The sequence below is a fragment of the Hyaena hyaena genome, unplaced genomic scaffold (genome assembly GCF_003009895.1).
Source record: "Hyaena hyaena isolate Hyena2069 unplaced genomic scaffold, ASM300989v1 scaffold_199, whole genome shotgun sequence".
NCBI classification, from domain to species: Eukaryota; Metazoa; Chordata; class Mammalia; order Carnivora; family Hyaenidae; genus Hyaena; species Hyaena hyaena.
Genome location: NW_024080831.1, coordinates 2,291,285 through 2,311,379, shown reverse-complemented (window position 1 = coordinate 2,311,379; position 20,095 = coordinate 2,291,285). Strand labels below are relative to the sequence as shown.

Sequence of the window (20,095 nt, the reverse complement as noted above, 5' to 3'; positions counted from 1 at the left end):
GAAGCGGTGGCCGCCGAGCGGGATCTGTGCGGGGAGCCGGAAATGGTTGTGGACTACGTCTGTGCGGCTGCGTGGGGCTCGGCCGCGCGGACTGAAGGAGACTGAAGGTAAAGCCGCCATGTCCGGGCCCGACCCGGCCCCCCCACCCCCTCCCCCCGCATCCGCCGCCATCCGGGCCGGGACCGGCTACCCTGCGCCGCCGCCCCGGCGCCCTGGCTCCGCGGCCCAAGCCCGGGCCCTGGCCCGCCAGGGCCCGATCCCTGGCCCACGTGTGCCCGGCCTGGCCCGGCCTGGCTGCTGGGTGGGGGTGGGGGAGCGCAGGGCCGGAATATGCGGTCCTCGCAGGCTGGGAGGGCGCCGGGTTCGCCGGTCGCGAAGTGCCACCTCGGCCTGACCCGAGGGGCCCCCGCAGGCGCAGGCACCGCGGCTCCCGACCCGCCGCCCCCTCCCCCCTTTGCGGCCCGGCCGCCGGGAAGTGACACGTTGTTCTTTGGCACTGGCCGGCGCTGCGCAGGGAGGGCGCAGCGGAGGGAGGCGGCAGCGGCGGGCAGGGAGGAGCCCCCGGCCCCGCCCGCCCTCCGGGCCGACCCTCACTTGCTAGGAACCGGCTCCTCTTCGGCCGCCGCCCGCCTGGCCTTTTACGGTCCGCCTCCCGCCCTTCCTGGCCTCCACTCTTGGGCGGCGGCAGGCCTCGCGTCTGGCCCCGCGCGGGTGCCCCCGCGGCCACCCGCAGCAGGCGTGCCTTGTGTGCCCCTGGGCCTGGCCCCGAACCCGGTGTCCCCAGGTGGGGGGTGGGGACACCACGGCCGAAGCTGCTAGCTCCGTTTGTGATCCGGGAGCCTGGTGCCAGCGAGACCTGGAATTTCCGGTCTGGTTGGTCTTGGGCCCCGCGGAGCCAGGTTGATACCCCTCACCTCCCAACCCCAGGCCCTCGGATGCCCAGAACCTGTAGGCCGCACCGTGGACTTATTCTTAACCGAGGGGGTGAGTGAGGGGCCTGTTTCAGCAGACCAGGGGGGTGGGTTGGAAGTGATGCGGGTTTGACAACGTGTTGGTGGGGATATAAGCTGGGTCTTTTCTGCTCCTTCAACCCCTTCGCGCCTCCGGGACTCGGTGTGGAACCCTGCCCTTGCTTCAACCCCTCCCCCACGCCTTTTGCCTTAAGCTTGGGTCCCTTCTCCTTCCTGAGCTCCACTCTTTCCCAACAGGTGCTGGGGGGACCCTGATGTGGCACCAAATGAAATGAACAAAGCTCCACAGCCCACAGGCCCCCCACCTGCCCCATCCCCTGGACTCCCACAGGTAATTAGGGAGGAATTAGCAGAGACTGGGGTGGGGGTGGGGGAGACCAGGCAGCTGGTCAGGAACAGGTTCCAGCCTCTGGATTTTCCCACCCCCATCTATGTCAGGGCAAAGTGCAGTTTCCTGCTGCCAAATTGATACAGGGCCCCTGGGCTGTTCCAGGGGCTGTCATGGGGGAGAGGGGGCATGTGGACTGCTGAGGCTCTTGGCCACAGGTCTGCTCCCCTTACTTTACCAGCTTGGGTTTCTGCCCCACCCGGGTTTCCCCTCTTGCTGAACTCTGGTCTCCCCCCTTCAGCCAGCGTTTCCCCCGGGGCAGACAGCACCGGTGGTGTTCAGTACGCCACAAGCGACACAAATGAACACGCCTTCTCAGCCCCGCCAGGTGAGGGGCTGTGGGGAGGGGAGTAGGGGGCCTGGGGTGGGAGCCATGGAAAACTTAGGCCAGTTTGGGCCTAGGATGGAAACTATGGAGGCCGTGTACCTGCCCCAATTTCCTAACAGTTGCTCTGTGTTCTTTCACGTGCCTCTGCACTTTGTGCTGTTACTTATTTACAGTGACTGGCCCCTTGGGGAGTATGTAGTTGGTGGGATGGCATTGGTAGGGGTCCTGGTGCCTTGAGAATCGGGAGCAGTGCTTTGGGCCCTGCTGCCAACTACTGTTTTCCTATTTCCTTCTTTTACTGGGAGGTTGTGGTTGCTCCATTCCCCTTCCCTTCTTTCTCTTTGGACTATGGCAAGGTAAATACTCCAGCTAGTTCTTGCCTTTCTCTGTTCCCTAAATTCTTCCTCACTAAGTGGGAGCATTCTTGTCCTACTTCCTTCATTTTTCCCCCTCATCACCTTGGGGATAATTCTCTTCTTTCCTGTCCCCATGTGCTCTCAGGGAGGATTCAGGTCTCTGCAGGTAATACCCCTTTGCTAATCCTGGACCCTCTCATGGTCTCACCATTATTCTCCACCCTAGTCAAGGGCTAGATAGAGGGACTGGGGGTCTTCAGGGTGGGGACATGTTTGCTCTTACGGTCCTCGGCCTGAAGCTGACTGATGCATGTTAGAGGCTAAGTCTTGCAGAGCGCATATCTGGGAACTGGGAGACTGTTGCATGTTAGTGGTTAGCTTCTCAGTACCTTAGGGTGGAGCAGTGCATGCTGGGGAGTATGTTGCCCAAAAGGGCTTTACTTAGGCATGATGCCTCTGGGTGTTAGGAAGCCTCTGCAGAGGGGTAGCCAGGTGGAAGTGACATGAGTATGCACGGCAGTGAGGAGTATATTCATGGAGTGCGAAGTGTATACCTGAATGTAGAGAGTATGTGTGAGTATAAGAGGCCACTGAGTCATCAGTAGGTCAAGTGAGTTAGGGTTGGTCCCTGTGCTCCAAAGCCCCTAGTATTTCTCTCCAGACTAGAGACATTGTGGAGTGGCCATTTTGCTGTCCACTTCCTCCCTTTCCCAATGCCAACTGCCTTCCTCGCTCTTGACAGCACTTCTACCCTAGCCGGGCCCAGCCCCCGAGCAGTGCAGCCTCCCGAGTGCAGAGTGCAGCCCCCGCCCGCCCTGGCCCAGCTGCCCATGTCTACCCTGCTGGATCCCAAGTGATGATGATCCCTTCCCAGATCTCCTACTCAGCCTCCCAAGGGGCCTACTACATCCCTGGACAGGTGAGGTTGGAGGCTTGGGGGCTGGAAGCCATGGAACCTTAAGCCCGAACCCTCACCTCTCCTAGCCTGACTGTCCAGTCCCGTCTCTTCTCCAGAGGTGGAACTTCTTTTGGTCATTGCCCATAGTTGGCTTGTCCTGTCTTGCCCTGCGTTCTCTTTGTAGTCTGATATGGTACTCATAGCTCCCTCAACTGCTCTCCCCTCCTCCCCCTTCCCCACCAGGGGCGTTCCACGTATGTTGTCCCAACACAGCAGTATCCTGTACAGCCAGGAGCCCCAGGCTTCTATCCGGGTGCAAGCCCTACAGAGTTTGGAACTTATGGTAAGCAGGGAAGGGAGTCAGGTTGAGAGTGAGCCCCAGGGAGCATCTAAACTCATCTATAAATTCCTAGACCCTCCCTAGGCTCATTCCTTGGTCTAACAATGATAGGATTAAGTAGGAATTGGTGCTTAATTTGTAACTTGTTGGGTGGGGGGCAGGGAGTGTTTCATCCCATTGCTGAGAGTTGGGAGTCCTCAGGTTGAAGAATATAGGATCACATACAAGTTTGAGGGCCTATTAGTACATTCCCATACACTTGTTCTATGGTTGGTGGGAGCCCATATAATGTGGATTTGAGAGGTTTTTGTAGCTGTTTTTCATTTATATTCTAGGAAAGGATTAGTCTGTTTTTTATGACAGTGGTTTCCAAAATTTTTTGATCATCTATCGGAAAAATTTTGAGTATGTACCTCTAATACATGTATGTCTTGTTTGTTTATACATATGCATCATTTAAACAAATAACACAGCTGTTTGTCAAAAACAAACAAGTGGAGATTATGGATAAGATTAAAGAATGCATCCCATTTTGGAGACCATTGCTTTAAGGAATTAATTTTTCCACATCCTGGGCCTGGTTCATAATGTTACTCTTTGTTTCTTTGGCCCTTAGTAAAGGGCTGGAGACTGGAACTGGACTCAGGTTGAGTGGAGCAGGGTTGGCAAATCTCTTTTTCTCATTCCCAGCCAAAGACCTGATTCTGTTTCAGGTTAAGTAGTTGCTGCATCCTCAAAATACATGTGTGCATGTTGCTGGGGGTGGAGGACATATGTTATACCTTATAGGGCAGAAGAGAAACAGAAGTCCTGGTAGTGGACTACCTGGTAGTGGTAGCCGATGTGTGGAGGGGAAGGAGTGCCTGCCTACAAGGTGTGTGTGTGTGTGTGTGTCAGTGTCAGGAATTCTTGTAAACGCAGTTCAGACTGGTTCTCCAGCTTTGATAGACACCTAACTCCCTTGGGGAGGTGGGTGGGGCAGGGCAAGGGGCCGGCTGTGGGTGATGAGAGCTTTTGGGGATGGGAGGTGTTTAAGCAGGCATTTGTATATGGTCGGGCCCTGACGCTGCCACCATTCTTCTTTTCTGTGTCCCTTCCTCCCCCCCTTCGGCCCACCCCCACAAGCTGGCGCCTACTACCCAGCCCAGGGTGTGCAGCAGTTTCCTACTGGTGTGGCCCCCGCCCCAGTTTTGATGAACCAGCCACCCCAGATTGCTCCCAAGAGGGAGCGGAAGACTGTGAGTAGCAGCAAGGGGCTCTGGGACATCTGGGAAAGGGAGAATCAAGGTCAGGCGCATTGTGGGTCAGGGAGCAGAAAGTTGAGGAAGGAGATCTTCAGCTGGGGGCGGTTAGAGAATGGGGATCTGAAGTGCTCAGGTTCTCTGTAAGGTACTAAGACTTCAGTGTGGAAGCAGCTCATGGGAAGAACTGAAGTGACTAGTGCAGGAGTTTCTGAGAGACCCAGGTTCGGGATTGGAGGGGTGTCTGTAAGATCTACGTTTGGTTTTGGGTTTCTGGTGGCTTGTCTTGGAAATGGTTTGTTTTCTGTGGCCCCACCCCCCACCTCCCAGTCCTGGAAGCTCTTGAGGCCTCCGCCTCTGCTCAATCCTCAAGCCCTGGGCGTGGTGCCCAGAATAGGGTGCCAGGGCTGGGGAAGCCGCTGAGTCACCCTGGCTCCACCCACTGGATCTGGGCCCTGCCCCCAGAGATCAGGCAGACTAGCCACAAGTGAGCCGGATGGGTGCTAGATGGGGGTCCTGGGCCCCAGGATGTGCAGCCAGTGACTTGGGGACTGTTGGTGGGGCAGCGATGAGGGAGGGAGGGGCATTGTGATGTACGAGATTGCTCTGTGAGGTCAAGGGTCTCTTGGGGTGGGGGCCAGGGCAGGGAGTACAAGATTAGCTGGATGGGTTGACAGTAGAACTCATGGGGTTTCTGGCACCCACCCACCTGCTTCCCAGTGGGGGGTGGGGGGTTGGCCTGGAGTCTTAGGTGTGGGGTGGGGTGGAGAGGTGGCCTCCCCCTGCCTCCCACTCATCCTGAAGCTTTCTTTCCCCAGATCCGAATTCGAGATCCAAACCAAGGAGGGAAGGATATCACGGAGGAGATCATGTCTGGGGCCCACACTGCCTCCACACCCACCCCTCCCCAGGTACTGTCTGCTCTTTGAGTGGGGCCATAGCTAGGATGATTGTTCTGACCTGGACTTCTTAGTCCTTTGATCTTTTCTTTCAACTAAGGGATTTATTTCCCTGTTGCCCTGGATTTTTAGACTGGCTTAAAGTAAAAATGGCTCTAGTAGAGATGGGTTGTGGGCTTCTTGAGGGTAAACTTGGTAACTTTGTGTCCTGCAGACGGGAGGCGGTCTGGAGCCTCAAGCTAATGGGGAGACACCCCAGGTTGCTGTTGTTGTCCGGCCAGGTAGGTAAGCAGGTGGGGCAGAGCTTTTATGGTGAAAAGGAGTGTGACAGTTTCAAATGCTAAGGAGGTGGAGTGACCTGACCTGGGTGCCAGAGAAGAGTGACTTAGGTTTTAGGTAGTGGGATTTTGCGGGTGGATCAGATTTTGGGTGAGAAGGGAAAAGGCTTAGGTAGAAGATTGTGGGGGTGAGTTAGGCTGGGAATGTCTTAGCTGGGAGGAGGAACAATAACATCAGTGAAGACTTGCTTTTAATTACTCGTTGTCTTTCCTGTGGTGCAGATGACCGGTCCCAGGGAGCAATCATTGGGAGCCGGCCGGGGCTGCCTGGCCCAGAGAACAGCCCTTCAGAATCCCGGCCTTCGTCACCTTGTCCAACCCCATCACCACCCCCAATCTTGGAACCGGGGTCCGAGCCTAATCTCGCAGTCCTCTCCATTCCTGGGGACACTGTGACAACGGGGATGATCCAGATGTCTGTAGAAGAATCCAGCTCCATGCCCCATGAAACTGGGGAGCCATATTGCCTCTCTCCAGAACCCACTCCCCTCGCTGAACCCATACTGGAAGTAGAAGTGACACTTAGCAAACCGATTCCAGAATCTGAGTTCTCTTCCAGTCCTCTCCAGGTTCCCACCCCCCTTGCATCTCACAAAGCGGATATTCTGCCTGAACCTAATGGCATGGTCTCGTCTGAGGATCTGGAACCAGAGGTTGAGTCGAGCCCAGAGATTGCTCCTCTCCCTCCCCCAGCTTGTCCCTCTGAATCCCCCATGCCCATTGCTCCAACTGCCCAACCTGAGGAACTGCTAAACGGAGCCCCCTCGCCACCAGCTGTGGACTTAAGCCCAGTCAGTGAGCCACAGGAGCAGGCCAAGGAGGTTCCAGCATCAGTGGCTCCCCCCGCCGGCCTCTCTGCCACTCCAGCTATGGCTCCTCCAGCTGCTTCCCCTGCCCAGGAGGAGGAAATGGAGGAAGAGGAAGAAGATGAAGAAGAAGGAGAAACAGGAGAAGCTGAGGGTGAGAAAGGAGGAGAGGAACTTCTTCCCCAAGAGAGCACCCCTGTTGCAGCCCACGTGCCTCAGAATTTGGAGGCAGCAGCAGCCACCCAAGGTAAGGTGTGATGGGATGGTGGAATTGGGGCAGGCTGAAAGATGTGGGTTTTTTCCTCTTTATTCGAGACCTCTCATTTGTGCCACTGTGCCTCATCATGGACCCTAAGAGCTAAAATTCTTGAGATTAAGGAATTTTAAGTCCATAGTGGGTATGTTGGAAAGAGGAAATATTGAACAGGAGCTGCTTTTTATTTCCCCAGTTACTCCCACTTGTTCCTCATAAGTTGTGCCCATTTTGCCCCCTTAAATAGTGGCAGTGTCTGTGCCAAAGAGGAGACGGAAAATTAAAGAGCTCAATAAGAAGGAGGCTGTAGGTGACCTTCTAGATGCCTTCAAGGAGGTAAGGGAGCAGAAAGTAATGGAGGGGAGAGGGTAGAGTTTGGGTATGGAACAGTGATCATACTGTAACCACAATGGGGTGTCCTGTGTTTACAGGTGAACCCAGGAGTACCAGAGGTGGAAAATCAGCCTCCTGTAGGCACCAGCCCTGGTCCGGAGCCTGAGGGCAACAGTGTGCCCCCCCGGCCTGAGGAAGCAGACGAGACCTGGGACTCAAAGGAAGACAAAATTCACAATGCTGAGAACATCCAGCCAGGGGAGCAGAAGTATGAGTATAAGTCAGGTATGCTAAGGGAAGAGTTGAGAAGGGTTGGATATTTTTGCCAGGGCCCCAGGAGACCAGTGTATGATTGGTTCATCTTGTCTTCCTCGTAGATCAGTGGAAGCCTCTAAACCTTGAGGAGAAAAAGCGTTATGACCGTGAGTTCCTGCTGGGCTTTCAGTTCATCTTTGCCAGTATGCAGAAGCCGGAGGGATTGCCTCATATCAGCGATGTGGTGTTGGATAAGGTTGGTAGGCTTGAGGGGGAGGGTCAGTTTGGGCTGGCTGGCTGGCTGGAGGAGGTGCCTGAGGTCTCGAAAGAGTAGTCAAGAGCCATAACCTGTTTCTGATGCCTTCTGTGTCCTCTTCACAGGCCAATAAAACACCACTGCGGCCACTGGACCCTGCTAGACTTCAAGGCATAAATTGTGGCCCAGACTTCACTCCTTCCTTTGCCAATCTTGGCCGACCAGCCCTTAGCACCCGTGGGCCCCCAAGGGGTGGGCCAGGTGGGGAGCTTCCCCGAGGGCCGGTGAGTGGGACTGGCTAGAGGGGCAGATAGTCGAGGGGATTTGGGGGATGGCTCCCTTGTCTTGCTGAGAGGTGGGGAGAAATCTGCCCTGGAGATGTGTGGTACCAGTGTCACAGGTTGTGCTGATTAGCTCTTTGTCTTCGCTTGTCCTTACCCCTTGCTTAGCAGGCTGGTCTGGGACCCCGGCGCTCTCAGCAGGGCCCCCGAAAGGAACCCCGCAAGATCATTGCCACGGTGTTAATGACTGAAGATATAAAGTTGAACAAAGCAGAGAAAGCCTGGAAACCCAGCAGCAAGCGGACAGCTGCTGATAAGGATCGAGGGGAAGAGGATGCTGATGGCAGCAAAACCCAGGTACTGGCAAGTGCTGCTTTTGGTCTTCATTTCTCCTCTTCAGGGTCTGTCTTCTGAGCCAACTTTGCTCTCTTTGTTTGTTGCCTCCCGCTCCCCCCTTTTTTTTAAATGTATATCAAGAGTGAGAGGGAGAGCATGTTTCCATGCAAGGGAAGCCCAGAGAGAGAGGGAGACAGAGTCCCAAGCAGGCTCCTTTTTGGAAGGTGCAGAGCCTGACATGGGGCTCGATCTCATGAACTGTGAGATCAGACCTGAGCCAAAATCAAGAGTTGGATGCCTAACTGACTGAGCCACCCAACTGCCCGTTTCTTTTCTTTGCTTTTTTTTTTTTTTTAAACATTTATTTATTTTTGAGAGATAGAGTATGAGCGGAGGAGGGACAGAGAGAGAGGGAGGCACAGAATTTGAAGCAGGCTCCAGGCTCTGAGCTGTCAGCACAGAGTCCGATGTGGGGCTTGAACTCAGAAACTGTGATATCATGACCTGAGCTAAGTTGGCTGCTGAACCGACTGAGCTACCCAGGCGCCGCTCAGCTGCCCATTTCTGTCATCCTTATTACTAACATCTACCTGAGTCCCAACCATACTCTACCGTACTTTCCAGTGACCTCTGTTCTTCTGAGAACCTTACTGAATCCTGTGTCTTCTCTGTCCCCTCTGCCAGGACCTGTTCCGCAGGGTGCGCTCCATCCTAAATAAGCTGACACCCCAGATGTTCCAGCAGCTGATGAAGCAGGTGACGCAGCTGGCCATTGACACGGAGGAACGCCTCAAAGGGGTCATTGACCTCATCTTCGAGAAGGCCATTTCAGAGCCCAACTTCTCTGTGGCCTATGCCAACATGTGCCGCTGCCTCATGGCGGTTAGTTTCCACTGTTACTAAACCTTGTGGTCTAGGTTCCTACTTCTCTTCCTGAGACTCTTTGAGTCCAGCTTCTTGGTTCTCTTCCAACCCGTGCTGTTGATGGCAGCCAGAAGGAGGCAGATTGGGGGCCCGAGGTCTTCCTGGGTTAGGTAAAGAGTCTTGGAGGGCCTGCCTTCTTGGAACCAGTGTAAATGTGATGTTCTCCTTGACATACAGCTGAAAGTGCCCACTACAGAAAAGCCAACTGTGACTGTGAACTTCCGAAAACTGTTGTTGAATCGATGTCAGAAGGAGTTTGAGAAAGACAAAGATGATGATGAGGTTTTTGAGAAGAAGCAAAAAGAGATGGATGAAGCTGCTACGGTGAGAGAAAACCCACCAACCCTGCTGTCCGTCTGGATGCTACTCTCCTGTAGAATTGGGGGTAGGAGTAAGGGGGGGGGTGGGGATCATGGTGTTTTGAAGGTTTCTCTGCCTTAAGACATGAGTAGTTGCTGCTAGGTTTAGGAATCCAGATATGGGGGAGGAGGGACGTTTTAGCCCAGTGGCTGGGTGCCTTTTTGACGGGTTTCTGTCCTATAACTGGCAGGCAGAAGAACGAGGACGCCTCAAGGAAGAGTTGGAAGAGGCTCGAGACATAGCCCGGCGGCGCTCTTTAGGGAACATCAAGTTTATTGGAGAGTTGTTTAAACTGAAGATGTTAACAGAGGCAATAATGCATGACTGTGTGGTTAAACTACTTAAGAACCATGATGAAGAGTCTCTTGAATGCCTCTGTCGTCTGCTCACTACCATTGGCAAAGATCTGGACTTTGAAAAAGCCAAGGTAGGGGTCCTGCGATGTATAAGGTACATGGCAGCAGTGCCGGGGCCTGCTGTCCACTGACAAACCCCTTGTTGGGCTGTCGTGTGTGGGCCACTGAGCCACAGTGGTGGAGATGAAGGCCTGAGGAGGGGTCAGGCCTGTAGTTGGAGGTGAGGTGTTATAAGTTCCTGACCTGATATTGTTGCTGCTGCTGCTGCTTTTTTTTTTTTTTTTTTTTAAGTTTAGTTTTGAGACAGCAAGAGAGAGAGTGCATGAGTTGCGGGGGGGTGGGGGGGAGAGCAGAGAAAGAGGGAGACACAGAATCTGAAACAGACTCCAGGCTCTGAGCTGTCAGCACAGAGCCTGATGGGGGGCTCGAACCCACGAACTGTGAGATCATGACCTGGGCCAAAGTTGGATGCTTAACCGACTGAGCCACCCAGGTGCCCCCCATGTTGCTTCTTCTAGCCCCGAATGGATCAGTATTTCAACCAGATGGAAAAAATAATTAAGGAAAAGAAGACTTCATCCCGGATTCGCTTCATGCTGCAAGACGTGCTGGATCTGAGACGGGTGTGTGTCCTCTCCTTCTCCCTGCTAGTCTGCTTCCTGTACCCCATAGTCCCCAATTCCCAGCATGGTTTTGTCTGGCCATCTGATGTAATTAATTACCTTGTGACTGGTCTTCCGTACTCACAGAGCAATTGGGTGCCACGCCGTGGGGACCAAGGTCCCAAGACCATTGACCAGATCCACAAAGAGGCTGAGATGGAGGAGCACTGGGAGCATGTAAAAGTGCAACAGCTAATGGCCAAGGGCAGTGACAAGCGTCGGGGTGGCCCTCCAGGCCCACCTATTAGTGAGTTTGAGGCTCAGATTAAGGAGGGGGCAGAGTAAGGGGTTCAGCTTTCCGTTGATGACTATTTGTTAGTGCCACGTGTCTGGGCCACTGAGACCACATGATGGAACTGAGGATCTGAGGAAGGGAGGCTGGGGCTGCCCCAGGTGATAGGGCTGCTAGGAATTACTCATTGCAGTATGCTCTCCTCCTTGTCCCAGGCCGAGGCCTCCCACTTGTGGATGATGGTGGCTGGAACACCGTCCCCATCAGCAAGGGCAGCCGCCCTATTGACACCTCACGGCTCACCAAGATCACCAAGGTAGGGGTTTGTGTATTGGAGGGAGGGGTGGTGGTCGTGGGAGGGTAAAGAGGGATCACATGGACATTGAGCATAGGTTTGGATCTTGGTGCCCTCATTTTCTGAGGTTGGGAAGGTGATGGTTGACTTTTTCTTGTTAGACTAGCTAGATTGCTAGTGACAGGGCTCTAGTGCCAGCCCTTGGGGGTATGCTCACATCCGTCTGGGCCAGTGTTGGAAACTCACAACGTTGCTTCTCTCTACATTTCACAGCTAAGAAATGGCTTTTGTGTTTTTTTAACGGTTGAAAAACATAAAGTGGGTATTATGTAATAAGAAATTATTAAAAGTATAAATTTCAGTATCCATGGTTTTATTGGGACATAATTATCCTCGTTTCCTGTAAGTATCATGCATGACCGCTTTTATACTACAGTGGCCAAGTGGAGTAGTTGAAATAGAAACTATATGGCCTGCAAAGCCTAAAATATTTACTATTTGGCCTTTTGCAAGAAAAGTTTCCCCTGGTCTAGGCAATTTGCTACTGTGTGGCTGCGGGCTTTGGCCAGATTAGACTCATGACTCCACTCCCCTTTCCTTCCTCAGCCGGGATCCATTGATTCTAACAACCAGCTCTTTGCACCTGGAGGGCGATTGAGTTGGGGCAAGGGCAGCAGTGGAGGCTCAGGAGCCAAGCCCTCTGACGCAGGTATGGAGGCCATTGTAAGGAGTTGGGTGGCTCTTCTCTTGAGGGCAGAGCCTTGTTTATGGGGAAGGCTTTTGGTACAAAGTGGGTAGGTAGTAATAGGCATATGTTTGGGACTAGGGAATAAACTGCATTCTTGTTGGGGCTAGGACCAAGTGTCCTAAACTGATGAGTAGGAGATAGAACGGAAGAGAGTTTGATCTGGATTTTCTGTCTCCCCAGCATCAGAAGCTGCTCGTCCAGCTACTAGTACCTTGAACCGCTTCTCAGCCCTTCAACAAGCAGTACCTACAGAAAACACAGATAGCAGACGTGTGGTACAGAGGTGAGGTTTTCTGGCTCTCTTTGTTCTTCACGCCGAGAGTGCTGTGATTGGGCTTTGGTGGTGCTACAGGAATCCTCACGTGTAATGCTCAGAACCCCTGGCTAGATTGGGGGATGTTCCTGACACCAGGAACTTGGCCCTACAGTTGCTCATCATGTTGGGTAGTTAACACAAGAGAGCAGCTATGCTGTATAGGTGATCATTGACTTGCCTGTTTTTTCTCCAGGAGTAGCTTGAGCCGGGAAAGAGGTGAGAAAGCTGGGGACCGGGGAGACCGCCTAGAGCGGAGTGAACGGGGAGGTGACCGTGGGGACCGGCTCGATCGCTCTCGGACACCTGCCACCAAGCGGAGCTTCAGCAAGGAAGTGGAGGAGCGGAGTAGAGAGCGGCCCTCCCAGCCTGAGGGACTACGCAAGGCAGCTAGCCTCACGGAGGATCGGGACCGTGGGCGGGATGCTGGTAAGGGGCTGGGAGAGGAAGGGAAGGGTATGGGACTAGGCAGTCCTCAGTCTTCAGAGCTCTGGGCCCTTCTTTCTAGGAAAACAAACTGAAATCCTCAATCTGTTTTTCCCCTTTCAGTGAAACGCGAAGCCACCCTCCCCCCTGTAAGCCCTCCGAAGGCTGCGCTCTCTGAGGAAGAGCTGGAAAAGAAATCCAAGGCCATCATTGAAGAATATCTCCATCTCAATGACATGAAGGTAAGCAGTGGGAGGGAGGGGTCTGAGTGACAGCAGAGTGGGCAGGGAGGGATGTGTGCCAAGAGGCATGGAGTGTGGAGTCTGGACCAGACGGTGACCTTCCTCTCCCTCCTGCCCTGCACACCTGTAGGAGGCCGTGCAGTGCGTCCAGGAGCTGGCCTCACCCTCCCTGCTCTTCATCTTTGTGCGGCACGGCATTGAGTCCACACTGGAGCGCAGCACCATCGCTCGTGAGCATATGGGGCGGTTGCTGCACCAGCTGCTCTTTGCTGGGCACCTCTCCACTGCTCAGTACTACCAAGGGTATGCCTTCTGCGGATCTCCTACTTTTACATACCTACAGACTTCCTCTTCTGTAGGACCCGTGGAAACTTGGATAAGAGTATAGTTCCTCAACTGTCTTGGTCAACAGATCTTTTGGCAGGGTTAGGGGTGTACCACGTAAGGACAAGAGTGTGGCTTTAGCTTGAGATAATTGCCCCATGCTTAGGAAGTGTTCTCCAAGGGCTCCACAGTTGATCCTTTAACAGTGCCGTGATGCCCCAGATGGAGGGTGGGAGATCTGGCTTGTCTTTCCTAGAATGCTCTGACTTTGAATTCATTCCACTTGTAGGCTGTATGAAATCCTAGAATTGGCTGAAGACATGGAAATTGACATCCCTCACGTGTGGCTCTACCTAGCAGAACTCATAACGCCCATTCTGCAGGAAGGTGGGGTACCTATGGGGGAGCTGTTCAGGTAAGCCCCCTTGAGTGGGATTCAAGAGAGGTAAAGACGGGGGTGCCTGGGTGGCTCAGTCAGTTAAGCATCCGACTTCAGCTCAGGTCATGATCTCAAGGTTTGTGGTTTCAAGCCCCGCGTCGGGCTTTGTGCTGACAGCTAGCTCAGAGCCTGGAGCCTGTCTTCGGATTCTGTGTCTCCCTCTCTCTCTGACCCTCCCCTGCTCATGCTGTCTCTATCTCTCTCTCAAAAATAAATAAACATTAAAAAATTTTTTTTTTAATAAAAAAAAGGTAAAGACAAAGTTGGGGCGGGGAGAGTCGTATGGCAGTTTCCATGCCTAGGTTTAGGGAGGGATGGGGTAGTGTATTGAGGGCTTTGGGGGCTATCAACACTCCCTGTAATTTTCTTTTTTTGTAGGGAGATTACAAAACCTCTGAGACCCCTGGGCAAAGCTGCTTCTCTGTTGCTGGAGATCCTGGGGCTTCTATGCAAAAGCATGGTGAGAGCCTTTTGGGGGTGATGTGTCAGGATTTCTCTTCCCACCATCTAATTTTGGCCACTTGCTGTGACCCTGAAGCCTTATGGTCCCTTGGTGGGATGGTGTTAATGGTGATGGTAGTGTTGTGTTGGTACCTGGGAGAGGAAATGTCAAGGCTGGCACTGACCAGTTACAAGTTCTGGCCAAGGCTGGAGACGAATGGGGATCCAAGATCCTAAGCCCTTGGTTGTTTGATTGATTGATTGATTGGTGAATTCAGCTAGCATTTAAAAAAATTTTTTTTCTTTTAATGTTTGTTTTAGAGAGAGAGAGCATGAGCAGGGGTGGGGCAGAGTGAGACAAAGACACAGAATCCGAAGCAGGCTCCAGGCTCTGAGCTGTCAGCACAGAGCCCAGTGTGAGGCTCGAACTCACGAACCGTGAGATCATGATCTGAGCAGAGGTCTGTTGCCCAGCCAACCAAGCCACCCAGTCTCCCTGGTTCAGCTAGCATTCTTTAAAAACATTTACTAATCACGTACTAGGCACTGGAGATACCACTGTGAATAAAGACATAGGAAACCAGTTGGAAGAGAAAAGTAAGAAATGACAGCTTAATATAAACAGTGTGAAGTAAAGCATAAAATAAAATAGTCGAAATGGAGTGTCTTGAGTACTGTGAGGTTGGTAATTTTTATGACAGAAAGTCTTTCCAGAAGGGCGCTGGGATGGCTTTGTGAAGGTTAAGTGGTGACTAGCAAATGTCATAGTGGAAACTTGGGAAAGGCAAGTTGGGCAGGGTACTCTGTGGTAGTGAGAGCTGGGAAGTGAAAACCTTTAAGAGTTTAGCTTCCCAGGGCACCTGGGTGGCTCGGTCAGTTAAGCGTTCGACTTCAGCTCAGGTCAGGACCTTGCAGTTTGAGTTGGAGCCCCACATTGGGCTCCGTGCTGACAGCTCAGAGCCTGGAGCCTGCTTTAGATTCTGTCTCTCTCTCTGGCCCTTCTCTGCTCACTCTCTGTCTCTCTTTCTCTCAAAAACATTAAAAAAGTTTAGCTCCCCTGGGACGTGGACCAATGAGACTTTAGTGGAAAGGAATTGTTCTTTCAGGGTCCTTTTAATCCTTTTGAGTAGAAATGTGTAGCAGGATAGTTTGTGTTTAAAAAAGAGAGAAAACTACATTGAACTACTGTGTTCATTGAATCTGTGGTGCAGTAGGTTGTTAAGGATATGTTATTCATGCACTGTTAATAATAAAAGACTTAGGGTCATTTGTGTAAATGTCATACCAACTTGTGAAACAGTTTAATTTTAGTGGTGTTGGAATGAGTATCTTTAAAATTCGTGAAGTACAGTAATCTTGGATTATTATTAAAGATTATATAGTATATATTACCTATGATATATATTAGTAATATATAATTATTAAAAGGATTAATGCCATCATTTTGAGTGTTAGTTATTATAAGAGTAATGTCTTCAGAATGCCTTGTCCCCTAACAGAAAATGGGCTGAGACTATTGTTTATGTGAGGATTTCTGATTTGCCTTAGGGATGGAGGTAGGGGGATAGATCTGCTTCTAAAATTTTCTGGACTTAGTAACCAAAAAGGCATATTTGTTAGAAGTTGTCCTTTCCCATGAGCGTTTAACTTGGAATAACGGAAAACTAAGCATTTTTAGAAAAAGAAATGTAAAGTAATGTGGAAGGCTGGGATGAGGTATTTAGATTTGGTTGTTTACCTTTTTCAAAGCTAATTGACCACTGTCATAGAGGCTCTTAGGCTACTCTCTCCGCCCCCCCCCTCCCCCCCCCGCCTTCAGTTTCCTAGCACTGTGGTAGATGATTCTTGTGTCTTTGGGTGGCAGTACTAGTCTGTAGGCCTGGAGAGACTGTGCCTGTATGGTATGTCTGTAACATCTTGACCCCCTAGCAGGCACCAAAGGGCTTTCGGTAAATATTTGTTGGATGACATTTTTGGAACTAGGTCTTGGAGGGAGAGGGTTGCTGAATTGGTCTTGCATTTTCTAGGGTCCCAAAAAGGTGGGGATGCTGTGGCGAGAAGCTGGACTCAGCTGGAAAGAATTTCTACCTGAAGGCCATGATGTCAGTGCATTTGTCGCTGAACAGGTTTGCAGCTGGAGTTAGGTTAATTCTAGCATTTGGGACTGGCCATTCTTCTCCCTCTTCCTTTGGCACACTCATGTTGTATTTTTCCCTCCTGATTGGGTCTTCTCATTTGTAGAAGGTGGAGTATACCTTGGGCGAAGAGTCAGAAACCCCTGGCCAGAGGATGCTGTCCTCTGAGGAGCTGAGCAGACAGCTGGAGAAGCTGCTGAAGGAAGGCAGCAGTAACCAGCGGGTGTTTGACTGGATAGAGGTAGGTTTTTCCTGGGTGTTAGGAGAGAGGCATATAGGAGAGGCAGTTTTTGGTGTGCAGGTAGGGACATAATTTAGAACATATAGGTCATTTGTTTCTCTTCTGCACAGGCCAACCTGAGTGAGCAGCAGGTAGCATCCAACACACTAGTTCGAGCCCTCATGACAGCTGTCTGCTATTCTGCAATTATCTGTAAGAGGAGCCAGGGAGATGGAGGGGCAAGGGTGGGCCTAGCAGATGAATGGAGAGGGGGGAGGTTTTGGTCTTTGCCTCCTAGTTGTGGACTGGACAAGGCTGAGGGTGCATTATTTTGCTTAACCCCATCTTTCTTCCTGTAGTTGAGACGCCCCTCCGAGTGGATGTCGCGGTGCTGAAAGCGCGAGCGAAACTGCTACAGAAATACCTGTGTGATGAGCAGAAGGAGTTGCAGGCGCTCTACGCCCTCCAGGCCCTTGTAGTGACCTTAGAACAGCCCGCCAGTAAGAGCCGGGCTGCAGGGGTGGGGTGGAGGAGCTGCCAGAGAGCAGGGGCCAGTCACTGAAAGGGTCTCAACCCAAGAAAGGGGGGCTGGTTCATAGGAGAGCAAAATGTCCTGGTGATTGATTCCTTTCCCCTGCACTGTTTGTTTCTTTGCCTATAATGGAAGAAGTTAGACTCATTATGAAGGTTACTTGACTACTCTTTGTGCCAGGTAGGAGCACAGAGGTGAAACGTGGTAACAATTTGTAAATACTGCGTGCTCTAGTGGCCTGGCATGGGGCTGAGATGCTTTTCTTTTCTTGCCTCGTTTAATCCTCACAACTACTGTGTAAGGCAGATGCTGTTACTCTCTTTTTCTTATTGGGAGACTGAGGCTTAGGTTAACGTGCCTGAGATTCATGCATTCAGCAAACAGGTACGTGCCAGGGCACTGGGACATTGGCAGTGATAAAGTCCAGCACAGTTCTGTGTTGGCATAGAGTAACGTGGTGGTGAGGGTCGGAAGATGGGTCCTGGGGGGTGCTCTCTGGGATCACCTAGTCTAAAGGATAATAAGTGGGAAGTGACAAATGGTAGCTAAATGACAAATTGGAGGGGGAGACTTGAAGGAACTGTGTGTGTAAAGGAAGGCCCTGAGGCAGAAGGTACTTGACACAAACTAAGAGAACTGTTCGAGAAAGGCTACTGTGGGCTAGCACAGCAGCCAGTCGTATGTGAGGTAAGATGGGGCTGGAGAGAATGGACGTGGGCTAGGTCATGCAGGGCTGTCTAAGCCATGGGACAAGTTTTGGCCTTCAGCCTAAGGGCAGGAAAAGGCTTTGTGGGATTTTAGTTTTTAGCTCATCCTGGCCATTAGTAGGAAGAGTGGTTTGGAATGGATTAAGTGTGAACGTGGCAAGAGCAGCAAATAAGGAGTGGGTTGTGTTGGTGGTGGCAGTGAAGCTGGGAGGGGCGTAACTGTAGTTAAGACAGAACACTGGCCTGGTGGGGAGAGGTGAAGAGAAGAGGGTAAGTTAATACGTGACTTCTAGGATGCTTTGCGCGGGTGAGGTGATAGTGTGGTACCATTTGCTGGCGGGTTGGGACCTCTGGATCAAGTGGAGTTTGGTCATAGTTGAGTTTGTGGGCCCTGGGTGGGGGTGATCAGAGGTGTCAGACAGCTGGGTATGGGAATTCATTTGCAGATCTGTGAGAAGCTGGTACAGGGCAACACATGTGCAGGTCCTCAGTGGATATGGGATTGCCTGAGGGAGAGCGATGAGAGTATGGGATAGAGCCTTGAAGTGGAGGACAGGGCCCTATGAACAAAGGGCAAAATAATTTTAGGAGAGGGAAGTGGTCAGTAATGCTAGATAATGCGTGAGAGTCCCATATGAGCAGAGCTGAATGTTTAGGGCCTTTGGAGCATAAGAACACAGGCCACTCTGGCATAAACAGTATTTGGTAGAGCAGGGGCCACTCTGGTTTGGAAAGGGCTGAGGAATACTTGACTGAGATAGGAAAAAGGAAAAACAGCAAGTGTAGACAAATGTTTGAATTTAATCTCTTGTCCAAAGACAAAAATCTTTTGAGTGTAAGAGATAGTGGCAGTAAAGGAGGCCTTTTGTGTTTAGGTGGGAGAAACTTGGGTTTGAATATACAGGGCAGAGTGAATAATTGATTTTGTAGGGTCCCCAGGGTGGGCATGCACCGGATTTGGGATGAATGCTCTGCTTCTGTAGGATGGGGCTGGGAAGCTTCCACGGGTGGTGGTTGTGGATTTGAGGGGGTGTGTTCCCTGAAAAACCACCTGGCTTGCAGCTTCTCATAGATGACTGTCTGGGTTTAACCCAGGCCTGGACTCTAGATTCTGCTTTATTTCTTTATTCAGAAGAAATGTATTCACTACTTGGCCCCCATTTGCCTTTGGAAAGATTGGCAGTGCAGTGTGGGGAATGGGATAGGTTGTATTCAGGCCTTACAGGACAAGTGCTTGATAGGGCTTAACTAGAAGCCAGGTTGGGGGAAAAGAGGGTCCGAGGAAGGGGTGCTACAGTTGAACCTACAGGGATTCATTAGGAAGGTGACCACAAAGGATGTGGCACACATAAAGGTATCAAGGCTGTTCAAATGTGTGCAAAATAAGAGGAAATTGGGGTCCAGAGCTTGTCAGGATCTGTAATGGGGTCCAGTGAATGTTACAGGTTATAAACCCTTGACTTTGGAGAGTGATATATCTGGGGCTTCTGTGGTTCCCAGATTCAGGAGTACCAATTCTGTGTATAGTTTTCTTCATTAAATATATCATGAGTGGAGAAGTTGCTGAGGTAAGGGAGCTTTGTGAAGTTTTGCCGCTGTGATTCATTCCTGTGTGTGCAGCAGTCTTCGATCGTAAAGTAAGATTAACACCTTGTTAGAGACCTACCTAGTCATGTGCAAACAATGGTCAGACACACAGATGTCAGGATGGTGGGTCAGGGCCTTGTTTTTTAACAGTGGAGCTTGGGAGTGGGTTGGGTGGCTGTGGGCAGCACTCCTTAACTGCTGTCCTGCCTGCTTGCAGACCTGCTTCGGATGTTCTTTGATGCGCTGTATGACGAGGACGTGGTGAAAGAGGATGCCTTCTACAGCTGGGAGAGTAGCAAGGACCCCGCTGAGCAACAGGGCAAGGGCGTAGCCCTTAAGTCTGTCACAGCCTTCTTCAAGTGGCTTCGTGAGGCGGAGGAGGAGGAGTCTGACCACAACTGAGGGCGGGTGGGGCCGGGGACTTGGAGCCCCATGGACACTCGGATGGCCCGGCCAGCCGCCCGGACTGCGGGGGGGAGGGGGGGCGGCAGCAGCGGCGGTGGCAGTGGGTGCCTGTAGTGCGATGTGTCTGAGCTAATAAAATGGCTGAAGAGGCAGGATGGCGTGGGGCTGCCTGGGGCCCCCCTCCAGGATGCTGCCAGGTGTCCCTCTCCTCCCCCTGGGGCACAGAGATATATTATATATAAAGTCTTGAAATTTGGTGTGTCTTGGGGGGAGGCACCACTGCCTGCCCCTGGGGTCCTTTTTTATTTTCTGAAAATCACTCATGGGACTGCCGTCCTCGCTGCTGGGGGCATATGCCCCAGCCCCTGCACCACCCCTGCTGCTGCCTGGGCAGGGGGAAGGGGGGGCACGGTGCCTGTAATTATTAAATATGAATTCAATTAAGCTCACTGCCTCCCTGCTTTATGG

At 52.0% G+C, this 20,095-nt stretch overlaps 1 protein-coding gene and 2 non-coding genes across 7 annotated transcripts; all 3 read left to right on the top strand.

Moving 5' to 3' along the window:
- On the top strand, positions 1-20,071 carry EIF4G1 (eukaryotic translation initiation factor 4 gamma 1). 5 transcript variants are annotated; one of them, XM_039241668.1, is made up of 33 exons: positions 1-107; positions 928-984; positions 1,209-1,302; positions 1,601-1,687; positions 2,786-2,962; positions 3,185-3,284; positions 4,407-4,519; positions 5,341-5,433; positions 5,636-5,702; positions 5,982-6,812; positions 7,066-7,154; positions 7,250-7,436; positions 7,529-7,662; positions 7,788-7,946; positions 8,115-8,300; positions 8,964-9,161; positions 9,381-9,527; positions 9,754-9,990; positions 10,438-10,542; positions 10,669-10,828; positions 11,029-11,129; positions 11,715-11,817; positions 12,037-12,139; positions 12,366-12,598; positions 12,719-12,837; positions 12,968-13,140; positions 13,451-13,576; positions 13,979-14,060; positions 16,069-16,167; positions 16,283-16,417; positions 16,528-16,609; positions 16,756-16,896; positions 19,440-20,071. In XM_039241668.1, exons 3-33 carry the CDS (start codon positions 1,243-1,245, stop codon positions 19,622-19,624), a joined length of 4,812 nt encoding a protein of 1,603 aa, XP_039097599.1. In that variant the 5' UTR covers positions 1-107; positions 928-984; positions 1,209-1,242; the 3' UTR covers positions 19,625-20,071. The 5 variants fall into 5 exon arrangements, with proteins under 5 accessions (XP_039097599.1, XP_039097595.1, XP_039097600.1 ...); XM_039241664.1 differs by having other exon boundaries at positions 8,112-8,300; XM_039241669.1 differs by lacking the exon at positions 1,601-1,687 and having other exon boundaries at positions 8,112-8,300.
- LOC120238140 lies at positions 10,042-10,118 on the top strand. The gene has a single exon (XR_005530152.1). It is a non-coding gene; the product is annotated as a small nucleolar RNA SNORD66 (small nucleolar RNA).
- LOC120238139 lies at positions 10,878-10,953 on the top strand. Its single transcript, XR_005530151.1, has one exon. It is a non-coding gene; the product is annotated as a small nucleolar RNA SNORD66 (small nucleolar RNA).
- Positions 20,072-20,095: the final 24 nt, after the last annotated feature.